General features: G+C 41.6%; 1 protein-coding gene across 1 annotated transcript in view; it reads left to right on the plus strand.

The window, feature by feature from the left end:
- Positions 1 to 17972, plus strand: part of LOC112118247 (mucin-5B-like) — a 67996-nt gene that overhangs the window by 16243 nt on the left and 33781 nt on the right. Inside the window, exons 10-15 of the mRNA XM_029912048.1 lie at positions 158 to 259; positions 1834 to 1903; positions 2161 to 2298; positions 4184 to 4348; positions 7951 to 8045; positions 13929 to 14055. Of these exons, the coding sequence (XP_029767908.1) occupies positions 158 to 259; positions 1834 to 1903; positions 2161 to 2298; positions 4184 to 4348; positions 7951 to 8045; positions 13929 to 14055 (697 nt within the window). The remainder of the gene's footprint in view (positions 1 to 157; positions 260 to 1833; positions 1904 to 2160; positions 2299 to 4183; positions 4349 to 7950; positions 8046 to 13928; positions 14056 to 17972) is intronic.

Raw genomic sequence — 17972 nt, forward strand, 5'->3', positions numbered from 1 at the left:
GTGGGAGTGAAAGGTAACATTTTGCAATTGTAGTTGGCATGTCTGGGTCCTTTCCTATTTCCCTGTAAATATTTTAGAGATCTATTTTCCCCACTGCTTGCTTCTTATTATATGATAGAAAATGGTTTACATACCCGTTTTTCTGGCTTATTTTCAGGACAATGGCAGCAGCTTTGTGGTTGTTGGAGAGATCATTCAGTGTGGGATATCAAGCACTATGACTTGCTTGAAGAATGTATTAGTCACATTAAGAGCCCTTGTAAGTCATTGGTAACTACTTAGGTTAAAAAGAAATGTAAGGACCAGGAAAGATCATCTGGCACTCCATGCCTGCACTTTTTGATTAAATGTTTGTAATATTCCCCTACAAGATCAGAGCTCTGTGCTAGGCTCTGTATAAACACATAAGAAGAGGCAGTCCTTGCCCCAAAGATTTTACCATCTAAACAGACTGATGAAGGGTGGGAGAGGGGATGTATTATTGTCCCCATTTGATAGATAACGGTGGAACACAGAGACTGAGTTACTCAAAGTAACCCTGGGGGGAGGGATAGCTCAGTGGTTTGAGCATTGGCCTGCTTAAACCCAGGGTTGTGAGGGGGCCACTTGGGGATCTGGGGCAAAAATCAGTACTTGGTCCTGCTAGTGAAGGCAGGGGGCTGGACTTGATGACCTTTCAAGGTCCCTTCCAGTTCTAGGAGATGGGATATCTCCATTAATTATAATTATAAAGCCACACAGACATAGATCTCAGGAGTCTCTGTCGGGTGCCTTGATCACAAGACCATTGTTTCTCTAACCTGTATGTTTTCTGATCATCCACATACTCTCCTACTCCAGGAACAAACCATTGGGGAATTATTGAATTCATTTGTACTTTTTGCTTCAATTATCTTTCCTGGGAACTTCCTCCAACCTAAGTCAGGCAACTCTTATATACATATATGGGATGGGGGTAAGGAGGAGCCACCAAAAATGGATCTAAAGTATCACCACCCTTGCAGCATGCCTTCTTGACTGTTTTGAAGGGAAAAGGGAAAGGGGCTTGAATTTGGTTTTATGGGTCTCCTCTGGTCCATATGTTTACCAGCTTAGTTCTACAGCAATCCTCTGTTTTCTCCTAAGTTCCTAACTTTTGAGATTCTGCCTCTTGCGTTTTTCACAGTGGTAAGAGGTTCAAAAAGAATCTCTATCAGCCTTCTTGGTCCTTTTCATAATTTTGAGAATTTCTACTTCAAAAACATCTCCTCTTTTCCAAGAAATAAATAGAAGCCCAGGTCCCTTATACCTTTCTTATCATTAAGATTCTTGAGACCTGATAGTACCTTTGTTACCTTGTGCTGTATCCTCTCTAATCTCCTTTGTGGAGTAGAGTCACCATAACAGCACATTGTTTTCCAGATGGAAGGCCTGATCCCGCTCCCCCTGTAGCCTATGGCAAAATTCCAATTTACTCCTCTGGGAACAGAATCAGGCCTGATGTCTGCACAGTGCTCTGAAGATGTAAATTTCCTCTACGTAAATTTCCTCTATTGTCCTCAAAAAGTTAAGTGAGTTAACATATGCTGTCAAGGATATTGCTTAGGGGATCGGTTCTCTTTTTTTCCAGTACAGCTCTCAGAATTTTTCAGTGTTGCTGCACAGATCCCTGGACAACACCACTCACCAGATAATATCAAACTGTGTTATGGGGTGGAGGGGTCTTGATTTATTGAAGACTCTCCCTTCTGTCAGAAGTTTCCAAGGCTGAAGCATGTCAGAATGTGACGCCAATTCCATCCCTTTCTTTGATATTTGATTGTCATTGTGGCATATTTCATTTTCCATTTGCAGAATATCCGACTCTGTTCCTGTGGAAATGTCTATATCAATAATTTCATTGCAGTGCTGCCAATAACTAGAGGTAAGTGTTCCTTCTTCAGTGTTCACATCTGCCCCAGGTTATCCCACACCTGCCTGCAGCAGGTTCTTGCACCTTCCTCTGAAGAATCTGTTTCTGGCCACTGTCAGAGACAAGATACTGGACTAGATGGACCATAATTGCTACATTCCTGTTCAGTGAGCAAGCAAATGGAGGTGTACGTTTGGTGTCGTCCACTCTTCACATATATGCAGGTTTGTGCATATTTTCTTGGTAAAGATATATTTATATATTTTTAGATGGCATCACTATCTTCAGACCGTCTACATTCTACATCAACATCTTGACCTCATTTGGAGTACAGATTCAAGTGCAAATAAAACCCATTATGCAGCTCTTCATAACAGTGGATGACTCTTACCAAAATCACACATCTGGTACAGTATATTACGCTCTTGATGTCTACCCATGTTATAATGGTACATCCATCACCCTTCCTGTCCAAATTACTTGCTTCCATTTTGACCTTAGTGAACTGAGAGCCTTATTCAAATACCTTGCATCCCTGGTGTGATGGGTTCGGTCACAGAGACCTCCTTGGGACTGTCACCTGACATGCTGAAACTACCTCTGAGCCCATTTTCCCTGACAGCTTGGGACTCCAGGACCTTGCCTTGTTGAGCCAGACACGCTACTCTGCTGCAACACAGACCCAGGGTCTGAACCACACCCCAAAGCTGCAGACTTAGCTGAAAACAGCTTAAGAAGTGCTCTTGTCTTCAGCACCCAAACACCCAGCTCCGAATGGGATCCAAATCCCAAATAAATCTGTTTTACTCTGTATAAAGCTTATACAGGGTAAATTCATAAATTGTCCGCCCTCTATAACACTGATAGAGAGATATGCACAGCTGTTTGCTCCCCCAGGTATTAATCACTTACTCTGGGTTAATTAATAAACAAAAGGGATTTTATTAAGTATAAAAAGTAGGATTTAAGTGTTTTCAAGTAATGACAGACAGAACAAAGTAAGTTACCAAGTAAAATAAAACAAAACACACATGTCTAAGCCTAATACATTAAGAAACTGAATACAGGTAAATCTCACCCTCAGAGATGTTCCAATAAGCTTCTTTCACAGATTAGACTCCTTCTTAGTCTGGGCCCAATCCTTTCCCCTGGTACAGTTCTTGTTAGTTCCAGCTCAGGTGGTAACTAGGGGATTTCTCATGATTGCAGCCCCCTTTGTTCTGTTCCACCTTCTTTTATAGCTTTGGCACAAGGCGGGAATCCTTTGTCTCTCTCTGGGTTCCCACCCTTCCTTCTAAATGGAAAAGCAACAGGTTTAAGATGGATTCCAGTACCAGGTGACATGATCACATGTCACTGTAAGACCTCATTCTCCATTCTTTCAGGGTTGGCCTGCATGTACCCAGGAAGGTTTGCGAGTAAACAGAGCCATTTACAACCAATTGTCCTGGTTAATGGGATCCATCAAGATTCCAACCCACCATTAATTGCCCACACTTTGCATAATTACAATAGGACCTCAGAGTAATACTTCATATTTCTAGTTTCAGATACAAGAATGATACATTCATACAAATAGGATGAACACACTCAGTAGATTATAAGCTTTGTAATGATACCTTACAAGAGACCTTTTGCATAAAGCATATTCCAGTTACATCATATTCACACTTATAAACATATTTCCATAAACATATTGAGTGCAACGTCACACCTGGAACAAAAACTTAAAGTCTAGGTAGGATCAACTAAATCCTTCCACTCTGCTGAGGTAGATAAATTGAATTTCATATTAAATTTGTTAGTCTCTAAGGTGCCACAAGTACTCCTGTTCTTTTATATTAAAGACTGGTTAAGATGTTGGGCTGGGACTCAAGAGCTGTGGATTAGATTCCTACCTTTTCCACAGACTTTCTGTTACACCCTGGGCAAGTCACTTAACCTCTCAGTGCCTCTGTTTCCTACCTGTAAAATGGCGTAATATTCTGTTTCTCCAACTTTTTTTGCCATTTCTTTAGTTTGTAAACTCTTTGAGGTAGAGACAGTCTCTCACTATGTGTATGTACAGCACCAGTCTCTGTTGGGGCCCCTTGGTTCTACTGTAGTATAGATAATAAAAATTAAACCATAAAAAGGCTAGTCTACTGTGTGTGGATATTAAATATACCAAGCAAGACAAGTCTTTGTCTCCTCTTCCTGGATGGAAACCTAGAGCATCAGAGAGCTAAGCTCATCCCTCTAAATCTCAAAACCCTATTTATACCATTTGATTGTGATTTATCCCCCACCCAGGTCTTTGTGGCAATTTCAACAACATCCAGATTGATGACTTTCGGACAATTAGTGGAGTTGTGGAGGATTCAGCTTCAGCCTTTGGTAACTCATGGAAGACTAGGGGCAGCTGTCCTGATGTTGAAGATAACTTTGAGGACCCTTGTGCAAACAGTGTGGACAAAGGTACTTATCCTCATTGATGTTCCAGAGCTAAATGTCTGTTGTATTTCCGGTAGCCTATATTGCTTTAGAAATCTTTTAACCAGGGAGTTTATGGTCGCAAGAGCTGTCTGTCTTCCAATGCTATTAGAAGAGAAAACACAATGGTTTCGTCTGGAGGTGGTTTAACCTTGAAAAGGTTGTTCTTCCATGTTTAAAAGGTGATAGTTTTGTTTTTAAAACAGAACATACATAGTAATGCAGAAAGATGTGGCACTTTCCATTTGATTTGATCACTGATTAATTTGAAAACCCAAAGAAGATGTATTAGAATAAAGGACTTTAAAGACTAAAAATATATTGTTATTAACATTATGCTCCATATCATCTGCTGATATAAATTGGCATAGCACCACTGAAATCAGTGGAACTACACCATACTGCACTAGTTGAGGATCTGGCCCAATAAGCCTGACCCTGCATTCCATAGAATCACAGAATCACAGATGTGTAGGACTGGAAGGGAACTTGATAAGTCATCTAGTCCAGTCCCCTGCATTGAGGCAGTTCTAAGTATTATCTAGATTTCTAGACCATCCCTGAGAGGAGTTTATCTAACTTGTTCTTTAAAACGTCCACTGATGGAGATTCCACAATCTCCCTAGATAATTTGTTTCAGGCTTAACTACCCTTACAGTTAGGAAGCTTTCCCTAGTGTCTAACCTAAATTTCCCTTGCTGCAATTTAAGCCTATTACTTCTCGTGCTGTCCTCAAAGGATAAGGAAAACAATTTATCACCCTCCTCTTTATAAGAACCCTTTAAGTGCTTGAAGGCTTTTATCATATTCCCCCACAGTCTTCCTTTCCAGACTAAAGGAACGCATTTGTTTCAGTCTTTCCTTGTAGCTCATGTTTTCTAGACGTTTAATCATTTCTGTTGCTCTCCTCTGGACTTTCCAATTTGTCCACATCTTTCCTGAAATGTGGCACCCAGAACTGGACACAATACTCCAGTTGAGGCCTTATCAGTGCTGAGTAGAGTGGAAGATTTATTTCTCGTGTCTTGCTTACAACACCCCTGCTAATACATCCCAGAATGATGTTGGCTTTTTTTGCAACAGTGTTACATTGTTGACTCATATTTAATTTGTGATCTACTGTAACACACAGATCCTTTTCTGCAGTACTTCTTCCTAGGCAGTCATTTCCCATTTGTATTTGTGAAATTGATCATTCCTTCCTAAGTGAAGAACTTTTCATTTGTTCTTGCTGAATTTCATCCTACTTAGTTCAGACCATTTCTCCAGTTTGCCAAGATAATTTTGAATTCTAATCCTGTCCTCCGAAGCATTTGTAACCCCTTCCAGCTTGGTATCATTCGCAAACTTTATAAGTGTACTCTCTATGGCATTAACCATATAATTTATGAAGATATTGAACAGAACCAGACACAGGACAGATCTAGGCAGGACCCCACATGATATGACCTTCCAACTTGACTGGAAACCATTGAAAACTACTCTCTGAGTATGGTTTTCCAATCAGTTATGCACCCACCTTATATAGTAGGTTCATCTAGGCTATATTTCCTCAGTTTGCTCATGCGATGGTCATAAGAGGCAGTATCAAAAGCCTTACTAAAGTTGAGATATATCACATCCAGTGCTTCCCCCATCCAAAAGGCTTGCTACCCTGTCAAAGAGGGATGTCAGGTTGTTTTGACATGATTTGTTCTTGGCAAATCCATGTAGACTGTTATTTATCACCTTATTATCTTATTGAAGCTTACACACAGATTGCTTGAATATTTGCTCCATTGTCTTTCTGGGTGCAGAAGTTCAGCTTACTGGTCGATAATACCCTGGGTTGTACTTATTCCCCTTTTTATAGGTAGGCACTATATTTGCCCTTTTCCAGTCTTCTGGGATCTCTCCTGTCCTCCATGAGTTCTCATAGATGATCACTAATGGCTCAGAAATTTATTCAGTCAGTTCCTTAAGTATTCTAGGATATATTTGTTAGGCCCTGCCAACTTGAAGACATCTAACTTGTCTAAGTAATTTTTAACTTGTTCTTTCCCTATTTTAGCCTCAGATTGTACCCCATTTACACTGATGTTTACTATGTTAGTTATCCAAACACTGGTAGCTTTTTTGGTACAAAATGAAACAAAAGAGACATTTGACTCTTTGACCATTGCTGCATTTTCTGTTATTGTCTTTCCCTCCTCATTAAGTAATGGGCCTACCCTTTTGTTGGTCTTCCTCTTGCTTCTAATGTACTTGGACAATGTTTTCTTGTTAGCCTTTATGTCCATAGCTAGTTTAATCTCATTTTGTGCCCTGGGCTTTCTAATTTTATTCCTACATGCTTGTGTGTGTGTGTGTTTTTATATTCATTCTTCATAATTTGACCTAGTTTCTACTTTTTGTATCACTCTTTTTTGAGTTTCAGGTAATTGAAGATCTCCTGGTTAAGCCGGGGTGGTCTCCAACCATACTTTCTATCTTTCCTACTCATTGGGATAGTTTGCTTTTGTGCTCTTAATAATGTCTCCGTAAAAAAACTGCCAGTTCTCCTGAATTCTTTTTTCCCTTAGACTTGTTCCCCATCAAATCTTACCTGCCAGTTCTCTGAGTTAGTTATTTTGCCTTCTTGAAGTTCACTGTCTTTATTCTGCTATTTTCCCTCCTACTATTCCTTAGAATCATGATCTCTATCATTTTATGATCATTTTCACCCAATCTGCCTTCTACCTTCAAATTCTCAACCTGTGCCGCCCCATTTGTCAGAATCAAGTCTAGAACAGCCTCTCCCCTAGTTGCTTTCTCCACCTTCTTTAATAAAAATTGCCTCCAATGCATTCCAAGAACCTGTTGGATAACCTGTGCCCTGCTGTATTATTTTCCCAACAGATGTGTGGGTATTTGAAATCCCACATCACCACCAAGTCCTGTGCTTTCAATTATTTTATTTGTTGTTTAAAAAAATCCTCATCCACCTCTTCTTCCTGGTTAGTTGGTCTATAGCAGGCTCCTGCCATAATGTCACCCTTGGTTTTTACTCCTTTTTTCCTTACCTCGAGACTTTCAACAGGGTTGCCTCTCATTTCTATCTCAACCTCAGTGCAAGTGTATACATCTTTGATATGCAAGGCAACACGTTCTCCCTTTTTCCCTGCCTGTCCTTTCTGAACAAGCTGTACCTATGTGCAGCCAAAACTCCCAGTTTGGCTTCAGTGCAAGATCTGCCCTGGTAAGTGCCACCATGTGTTAGGAAATCTACAGTTTGCTGGTGATCACATGGCTAGTTCGATCATGTCTTTGGAAGTGACTGGAAAAAAGTGATTGAAGTGAGAAAAATGCATTCTAACATCTGTCCTGCAAACCTAAACCACAGGACTGATATTAATAACAAATGGAAATGTTCAGACCACTATATCTGTTAATCTAATCACACTCATCACCATGGTTTCTGATTGTCTACTATTTCCTTCCACTCTTACCTGAATGTCTTAAAATATCTTCAAGATGAAAAACATTTTCGAGATTTGTAAAGCCCATTGAGAAAGAGGGAGATTATAAATTTGCATATGTGGGTAGTTTATCCCTGTTTTCCCTTTCAGAAAAATTTGGGCAGCACTGGTGTGAACTTCTGTCTAACACAAGTGGTGTATTTGCTTCCTGTCATTCCGTTGTAGATCCCTCATCATATGTCAAGGTAAGGAATTGTTTTAATCTAGTCCAAAACTTGACCTGCCATAAATGTATTCTGATCAGGTGGGGATTACTTGCCGTATTCTACTTGCTCTTTAAAATTAAATGCACTGATGCCAAGGAGGAAGTAACAAAACAAGAGTTTAAGGTCTGGTCTATACTACCCGCCTGAATCGGCGGGTAGAAATCGACCTCTCGGGGATCGATTTATCGCGTCCCGTTGGGACGCGACAATCGATCCCCGAATCGGCGCTCTAACTCCACCAGGGGAGGTGGTAGTAAGCGCCGCCGACAAAAAGCCGCAGAAGTCGATTTTGCCGCTGTCCTCACAACGGGGTAAGTCGGCTGTGATACGTCGAATTCAGCTACGCTATTCACGTAGCTGAATTTGCGTATCTTAAATCGACCCCCCCTGTAGTGTAGATGTACCCTAAGAATGTTCTGCAAGGGTTTGTGGTTCTTTTCTATTGTGGACACAGCTGCTTTTCAACTACCAATTTCTGCACCCACAAGGCATCAGATGCATTAGAACTTACTAAGAAATCACACGACAATTCCCAAGTGTCTATGGGTCTATTCATAAGGCTGTTTTGCTGTGTAAAGCCAGAATCCAGGCTTTTCCTTGAACCCGAGACACAGACTGTTCACTTCCAATATTAGCTAATGAAGCCTCCTTTAAGCTATCCACACTAGCTTTTTCCAGAGCAAATTCAGTAGATTCATTTTTATTTGAAAGACTTTGGCCATTAGGCACCAATACACTTTCCTCAGAAGAGAGACTGTTTACTATCAACAATGGCCCATTAAGAGTCAAAGGAAGCAATTCCTTTTCACCCCTCCCTAGGGCACAGCTATTGACTTCTCACAAACTTCAAAGATTTCACCCAGAAATTCCTTTCCTTCTGTAATATCATGCACTGTAACAGATTCTTTCTGAACTTTCGTTATGTCCAGAACAGACTTTGGCACAACGGACAAATAACCAAACTCCTTCTGAGTTTCACTTACATCCAGAATCACCTCTGGCACATTAGGAGGATATTTACACAATTCCCTTTCAGGCAGTGGCGGGTTTACAATGGCGCCAGTGGCTCCATGGAGCTGGGCCCATGCTCAGAAGGGGCCCTGGCCTGCTCCACTTGCACTGCAGCCCCGTGACCCTGCTCGCTCCCCCGGCCCGCCACTTGCTCCTCTCGGCCTGCCCGCCGGCTGGCTGAGGTCTCCTCTCTGCCTCCTGGCCCCTCCGCCCCCTGTTCCTGTCTGCCCCCTGGCGGGACCCCAGTGCACCTCCAGCTCCGGGCAGTCTCTGCTTCCCACCACCTGTGGGGCCCTGCCTGTCTCCTCAGAGCTGAGCCATCTGGGACTGGTGCAGAAGCCTGGCCAGTCTCAGCTGGGGATGGGGGGGGGAGGCCGACAGTGTGTGGGGCTTGGCTGGGCCCCTCCAGGCAAGTGCATCTTGAGGGATCCTGGCTGGGGCAGGCCCTGGCCTAGCTAATCACACTACTCCTGAGGGGCTGGAGCGATTTCCTGCCCCGGGACCAGCCCTGGCTACGCTGCCGGCTCAGCTTGGCAGACACAGTCGCCTCCCGGCAGGGCCAGTGAGTGTGGCCGGGAGGCAGGGCGTGGGGGAGTGGGTCTCTGGGGGGTTGGGGCGGGGGGTTGGGCTGTGAGGAGGTGGGGAAGATCTGTGTGTTGGGGCACTAGGAAGTGGGGGTTCTATGTGGCGTGTTGGGCAGTTGTGGTGGGCTGTGGGCAGGGGGGCTCTGGGCAGGGATGGTTTTGTGCAAAATGCTGTGAATTTGTGGGGGAGGTCTGGGGGAGCACTGGGCATAGTGGGTCCGGGGGGGCTCTGGCCATAGGGAGTTGGGGAGTTGTTGGGCGGGGGTGTGGCATGGCATGGGCCCGCCTCCGAGGGGAAGGGGCACGCTGGCAGCACAGGGTCAGGCGGGCCACTGTGCATCTGGCAACTACCGGTTTGTAAATAGTGCCCTCGCACTGGGTTGGGTGGAGCGGGGCCGCCTCTGCCGCCATGCCCCATTGACTCTGGCTGGCCCCTCGCTCTGGGGACTGATCTCCCTATGCCATGCTCCATTGCCTCCATGGCGGCCCACAAATATGTTTGACGCCAGGCCCACAAAAGGTTAATCCAGCCCTGCTTTCAGGCAAGCTGGTAGACTTCATAGTCAAAGGGTTAGAAGTGTTTACTCCCCTGCAGCTCTCTTTGCTGACAACAGCTACAAGCTTAGGAACCATTTCTTCCTTGTCACAAGTTTCCACACTGTCAGTAGGCAACATAGTCAAATCACCTTTTACAAGCTTTACTAGCCAACAATCCATTACTCCCTAAGAATGTACCCTTTCTTTCCTCAGTTAGGGCTTTAACCTGACCATTAACTTTAATCTGCTATAGAGAAACATTTTCCTGACCAAAGAGTATTCTCTGTGCTTTATCTAATTTCCGATTCACTTCTGAGCTACTAGACAGACATTCAGAAACTTCATTTACAGACAAACTGCTTTTTTGCACAGATAAACAGCTAACTTTCTCAGACAAGCATTCGGAGAAACGCTCCATAGGCAAGTCCTCGCCCCTAATTGACACGGGTTTAGGATTATTTCTTTCCTCTGACTGGTTTATGTCAACCTGACTGAACAAAGCTTTAATATCATCCCCAATCAAAAGATCCTTAGGCAATAACTTCCTTATACCAGCTATAACTTCCTGTTTAACACCATTCCACTCAAGGTGGATTTTGGCTGAAGGCACACTTACAGTAAACTCATAGAGGATTACACTATTAACACTCTTATCTGGTAAGTAGTCTTCCTTTTTGACAAGATCTGCTTTAACAAGAGTGATATGAGAAGCTGTAATTTGCCCTAAACAGCTTTTCCATTGATTTTTACATTCTCTGCACATGTTATGGGGTTACCTTTACCTGAGCTCACAGTAAAAGCATTTACATAAAAGGTGGCAGTGTTGGGGTATATTTGGTTACACACAGACAACTGCTTAGACTCATACAACATACCAACATTGTTATAAACTGGATAGATTCTATCCCCATCTTTGTTGTTAAGAGGAGCTGGCTTTTCAGGATGATACAACTTCTGCTGTTCTTCCATTGGTTTTTTTTTTATTTGGATCTTAAGTCTAGCAACCTTCTCCTCAGCAGCCAGCCGTTCCATGTGCCTTGCATGGGCTTCTTTCTTTCTTTCAGCAGCTTCTCTTTTCATATCAGCTATTTTTTGTTCATGTTCATACTGCTGCTGGTTTCTCAATGCAAGCATTTTTGCTGGGTCTACTTCCTTATCACTGGCAATTAACAGATTTTTCAGTTCCTACTCTGGGGCTTTTTCTTAAGACAACTCCCTCTGTGAGCACAATTCTTCCAGGCTTTTTCTGTCAGGATCTTGATCATGGGTCACTCATTGTAACTGATTTTTAACCTTTAAACTCTCCAATCTCAAAATTAATTTTTGACAAGCGTGTGGTTAATTAACCTGTGGTAATATGTATCCTAGAACTACTATGCCACTGTGACCGGGGTCCCAGTGGGGGGCCAGCTGTGGTCACTCAATTAGGGTGAACTACAAAGAATGGGGCAGACAAACCCCAAAGCTGGTGGATAATTCAATACTTAGATTTACCAAGCCAGCATTAAACAGCTTCTGTTATACCTTACTGGTTACTCAGAAGTTCAAACAACACAGTTCCTTTAAAGTGATCCAGCCTCAGGCCTCCATCCGGGTACCCTCGTCAAATATGATGAAGATTTCCGAAAATTTTATTTCATCGTATGAAATAAAAGGTTCTACCAATCCCAAAGGATCGGACACATTACCTCCCAGGTTATTGAATATTCCAGCTCTAACCCAAATACACACTTATGCCAATTCTTATTAACTAAACTAAAATGTATTAAAAAAGAAGAGAGAGAGAGAGTATGGTTAAAAGATCAATATACATACAGACATGGGTTCAATTCATTGAGGTGCAGATTCATAGCAGAGATGGTGAGCTTTGTAGTTGCAAAGAGTTCTTTCAGAAATAGTCCAGTTTTCTAGCCTCCTCTTGACCATACAGTCCTGGGTAAACAATAGACTTTTGATGTAACCTTCTGTTTCCTAAACACCACTAGTAATTAGTTACACAAATTAACATAGGGCAATTTATCCATTAGGCAGACTATCATCATTCACCCAAGATGCATCTAAATGTTAATATTCCCTTTTGATCTCTGAATTAATAGTTATAGGGACAGACAGGAACAGTCTGTTTACCTGGATAGCATTTAAGATACACACAATCAGTATTGCTTCTAACTTCTAACAATATAGGTTTGCATTTCAAAGTTCTAGCCTATTTACCATGAATGGCCCTAATTACCATTCACATACCTTTCTAACATGACTTTAAAGTTGGCTTTGGGTCATTCAGCCTGCAAGCTGTTTAACCCTTTCTGGCCATGAGTTATAGTTTGTATAAGATGCATTGCAATTATATAATAATGGTCGAAATAATGATTTGCATGATTATATTTTAATTAGACAACATCACAGACCCATTTTCACCAAAAAGATTCCAATGAAAAAAATGTTGATGAGCTCTGATGCATAGCCCCATTGTAGTCAATGGGGCTGCTCATATGTCTAAAGTGAAGCATAGGCCTCAGTGTTTTGCTGGATTGGTGCTTTAGTAACCAGCAAGGCATTTAAACTAACTAGTTTGATATCTTGCCACAAATGGTGCTAGCTCATTTTCATTGTGAAATGATAAGACTTGTAGGTCTCAAGGTCTAAATAAAAGAAACGGAATAGATGGAGGTAAGACACTAGCTTTCTGTGCACTTTGTTTATACCTAGAAGGTAATCTAACATGTTACTTAAGGAATCTTCCAAGAAAGATGTTATAATACAGTTCAGTGCTTCTGAAACATCTTGGCTTCACACTTAGCTTCATTTAAAATTCAGATCTAAAAAAAGAATATATTCAACATCAGAGACTTTTGTGGTGAAGAGACATTAGTCGCTCCCTATTAAAATTGCAACAAACTGTCCTTAGAAAGCCCTGATTTCGCACCTCTGTAATTATGATACGGAAAAACTGACTTGGCCTGAAAATGGCCATGTTTATTCTGAAGGTAAAGAAGTTTCTGAAAAATTTGAAAAAAAAAAATCTAGTGGTTTTTTGATACAAGTCACTTAGAAATCACCTGGGATTCTAACTTTGACTTGTCCAATGTGTCTTTGGGTCCAACTAAAAAATGGCTTGTAAGTTACCTTTCAAATGTTCCAAATTATTAAATCTCATTGAAAACTCATGGGCCAGCTATGTTTAAAATAGGTTGCAATTAACCAAAACCAGAAATGAATTTTGTAGTGGACAATTTTGCTGCTCCTGTTGATTTCAATGAGAGTTATTGGCCCAATTCTCCCACTGATGTCAAATGGGAGGTTTCCCCATTAATATAAGCAGGAGCAGGCATGGGAACTGTATGAGCATGTTGCCTTCTACTGACTGGTTGCAGCTTAGAAAGAACATAAGGGTATTTCTGTAGGTGATAGCTAACAGAGCTCTTTCTTTAGCTCAGTGGTAGAGGCCGTGTTTTTTAAGCGGGAGGATCAGGGTTTCAGTCTCAGCTAACCAAACGTGTGTTATGAGGAGGCAATAATCTGTGTACCTTAAAAGTTGCAAACACTGTCCCATAATAAAGTTGAATTTGTTCATTTTGTAATCCAAAAAAGGAACATTCTTTGGCTTTCAAATATTGAGGGTTAAGTCTCACTGGCAACGAATTTATGATCATATAAATATTTAAGATGGCTCCTTGTTTCTGCTGCTCGGGCTCTCATCATAATATCAGTTTCCTTGTGTATTGCCTAGAACTGTGTTTATGACACTTGTAATGCTGAGAAGAGTGAAGCGGCCCTGTGTAGCGTGCTCTCTACATACTCCAGAGATTGTGCTGCAAGAGGAGTACACCTGAAAGGCTGGAGGCATGGGGTCTGTGGTATGTGTAACATATTAACATCTGTATATGCACAGGAGAACACATTTTGGAGCTCTTACACTGTTGAAACAACTATGTTCTGTGCTCACGTGCCAAGGTGATAGGTATCTTAGAAATAGGATAGAAGCATAGTCTGGGCCATATCCTCAGCTTGTTGTAAATTGATGTTGCTCCATTGAAATCAAGATAGCTATGCTGATTGAAACCAGATGAGGGTCTGACCTTGTGTGTTCTTTCTATGGGAATAATGGATGAATTTAGCATTCATGAAAATGACGGATTAATATCCTTAGCTAAATCAAGGCCTAGCATGGGCAGGAATTAGGCAAACTCTGAATACAAAGGACTCCCAATATATTTTAGTCTTGGCTGCCATAAGATCCATTTCTGTTCAGTTTCTGACCGATAACATAGATTCATAGATTCATAGATTCTAGGACTGGAAGGGACCTCGAGAGGTCATCGAGTCCAGTCCCCTGCCCGCATGGCAGGACCAAATACTGTCTGGACCATCCCTGATAGACATTTATCTAACCTACTCTTAAATATCTCCAGAGATGGAGATTCCACAACCTCCCTAGGCAATTTATTCCAGTGTTTAACCACCCTGACAGTTAGGAACTTTTTCCTAATGTCCAACCTAGACCTCCCTTGCTGCAGTTTAAGCCCATTGCTTCTTGTTCTATCCTCAGAGGCTAAGGTGAACAAGTTTTCTCCCTCCTCCTTATGACACCCTTTTAGATACCTGAAAACTGCTATCATGTCCCCTCTCAGTCTTCTCTTTTCCAAACTAAACAAACCCAATTCTTTCAGCCTTCCTTCATAGGTCATGTTCTCAAGACCTTTAATCATTCTTGTTGCTCTTCTCTGGACCCTCTCCAATTTCTCCACATCTTTCTTGAAATGCGGTGCCCAGAACTGGACACAATACTCCAGCTGAGGCCTAACCAGAGCAGAGTAGAGCGGAAGAATGACTTCTCATGTCTTGCTCACAACACACCTGTTAATACATCCCAGAATCATGTTTGCTTTTTTTGCAACAGTATCACACTGTTGACTCATATTTAGCTTGTGGTCCACTATCACCCCTAGATCCCTTTCTGCCGTACTCCTTCCTAGACAGTCTCTTCCCATTCTGTATGTGTGAAACTGATTTTTTCTTCCTAAGTGGAGCACTTTGCATTTGTCTTTGTTAAACTTCATCCTGTTTAACTCAGACCATTTCTCCAATTTGTCCAGATTATTTTGAATTATGACCCTGTCCTCCAAAGCAGTTGCAATCCCTCCCAGTTTGGTATCATCCGCAAACTTAATAAGCGTACTTTCTATGCCAATATCTAAGTCGTTAATGAAGATATTGAACAGAGCCGGTCCCAAAACAGACCCCTGCGGAACCGCACTCGTTATGCCTTTCCAGCAGGATTGGGAACCATTAATAACAACTCTCTGAGTACGGTTATCCAGCCAGTTATGCACCCACCTTATAGTAGCCCCATCTAAATTGTATTTGCCTAGTTTATCGATAAGAATATCATGCGATACCATCTACCATTACACCGCAGTCCTTACCTATATACAAACTTGCACCATTTTAATTAAACTGATTTGTTTTATGTTACATTAAAGTAATAGTTTCTTGCATAAAGTGTATTTGCACATATCATCTGAGGATCATAACGTACTTCATAGATATTAATTAATTCAGCCCACAAACTCTCCTGTAATTTAAGTATTAATATCCCCATTGTATAGATAGGTAGTCTGTGGCACCAAGCGATTAAATGACTCTCAAAAGGCCACATAGCAAGTCAGTAGCGTCGACAGCAATAATATAGGAGTCCTAGTTTTCAGTGTTCTGATCTTACTACTAGATATCTGTGTCTCTTATAGACCATTTCAATAGTCTTTGGGGGGTATATATAGATAAATGCATGTATGCTTATAAATGGGTATATATTACATCACAGATTTCTTTTTGCTAAATGGGGTTACTCCTTTGGGGCTTGATCAATTCACTGTTGAAGTTAATGGGAGACCTTCCACTGACCCCGCTGGGTACTGGATCAGGATCAACACCCGGGGTAATTTCTCCATTACCTTCATTTTTATTTCTGCATTGCCATTCTTCCATTGATGATCAGAGGATTCACCTGATTAACTCTTGCTATCATAAGTGCGGCTTGGTTGCAATAATTCCCAAGTGATTGGTATGAGAATAGCTGCCCATTGACAGCAGTTTTGGAAGATCTCTCATTTTTCCTATGAATGATTTCATGACTGGAAACCAATCTGAATATAAAGCTATAAGATAATGGTATATATGCAATTTAGATTCCCCTTGGATCTACTACAGTTTGTCTATCTATTGGTTAATTACATGCCTTTGAGGCTACTTGAATTTTCCAGATGTGGTAAACAATGTAATTAGAGTAGTGACTTGTAGAAAGAATTTAAAATTACAGTACAAGCAATTTAACAAACTTTTGGTATAATAATTCAAAAGGAACACAGTGTATTCTACAGCTGATTGGAATAGAAATATACAGCTGTATGTATTATATATAGTGTCTGTCTATTGAAAGCTTTCCTGACAGGTGAAGAATTGTGGAACAAGATGCACTTCAGTGTGTGCCAAAAGTTAGGAACTACATTATGAAAAGCAGGAGAGAGCTGTAGCATTGGTTTAAGAAACAAAACTCCATTCACTCATGATGAAGTTGGTAATATCAGCTTCAAACAATACCCAATTTACCCTCTAAGGCTGGGAAAAAAATACTGATTGTTCAACCTTCACAATACTTCTTTGCTTTCAGACTTGTTTAAAGAAGAATAAGTACCCTTTTGGGAACATACCAGTGCTAAAAATAAAGTCTGTTGTGCAGCATTATTCATGAGAGAATGAGTAAATAGGCCAGATTGTGCTCCATTTCACTGGTGTTTCACACTGCTTTGATTTCCAAAGCTCTTTCAGATATTGCAGAGATATTAAAAAAGGGCAGGACTGCAGCCAGTTGCAAGGCAGTTCAAACCTCAAAGGTTACACATCTTTAACAGTGAACAGTATAATCAAACATCTTCTTCTCAGAAAACCCCACAGTAGAGCTCTAATCCCTGAATTAGTTACTTATTCAGCAAAAACAGGAGGATGGAGCAGCGTTTGTCCCTCTGATGGCTCCAAATTTTGGCCCAGCCCTTCATTATATTTAGACCTGCACTGCCTAACACCATCAAGTCTCACTCCCTTTTAGAGGCCCTTGGACTGACCAATAGCCGCAGAGGACACTGCACTGCCCCACCTTATGGTTATATCCACCTTTCTGGCTCTTCCCTGTAATCTGGCACGAGCTAAAATGGCAGGAGCCACTTACCTCTCAGTGTAAGCCAAGGTTATTTTACCACATACTTGGTGTAGAGATTGGAAGATGCCCTCCCCATTAGCCCATGCAGTTTGATCAGCCTTCCACTTGCTCAGAAGCATAACTGAGCCCTGTTATACTTGATACTTCGCCTTTCAGTCCACGCAGAGAAGCCAAAAGACTTTGCTTCTCTTTTTCCCAAAGGATGCTTCAAGAGTGATTCCGTCTTTCCATTCTTCTCCAGAGAGCTTCTAGAACCTACATGTAGTGTCCTTGGCAACAGCATGTCATCAACAGAGAGTTCTCTGGCAGGAGCCCATTCAACTTCACACATACAATAATAGTGTTAATTTTTTTTTCAAATTACTCCTAATTGGAGAGTCTTATATCTTTGGTAGATCTTACTGTACTAAGTTTATGTATCATTGTGGGCCAGGGACTGTATGTAATTTCATGGGAGAGGGTGACCACAGCTCCTCCAGGAGCAAAGAACAGTGTGTGTGGGGGGAGAATTAGGCAAATTCTCTCAGGTTATAACACCTCCAGAGGAGTGCCACCACC

Source organism: Terrapene carolina, unplaced genomic scaffold, assembly GCF_002925995.2.
Source record: "Terrapene carolina triunguis isolate 2854851 unplaced genomic scaffold, T_m_triunguis-2.0 Scaffold171, whole genome shotgun sequence".
Classification (NCBI taxonomy): Eukaryota; Metazoa; Chordata; order Testudines; family Emydidae; genus Terrapene; species Terrapene triunguis.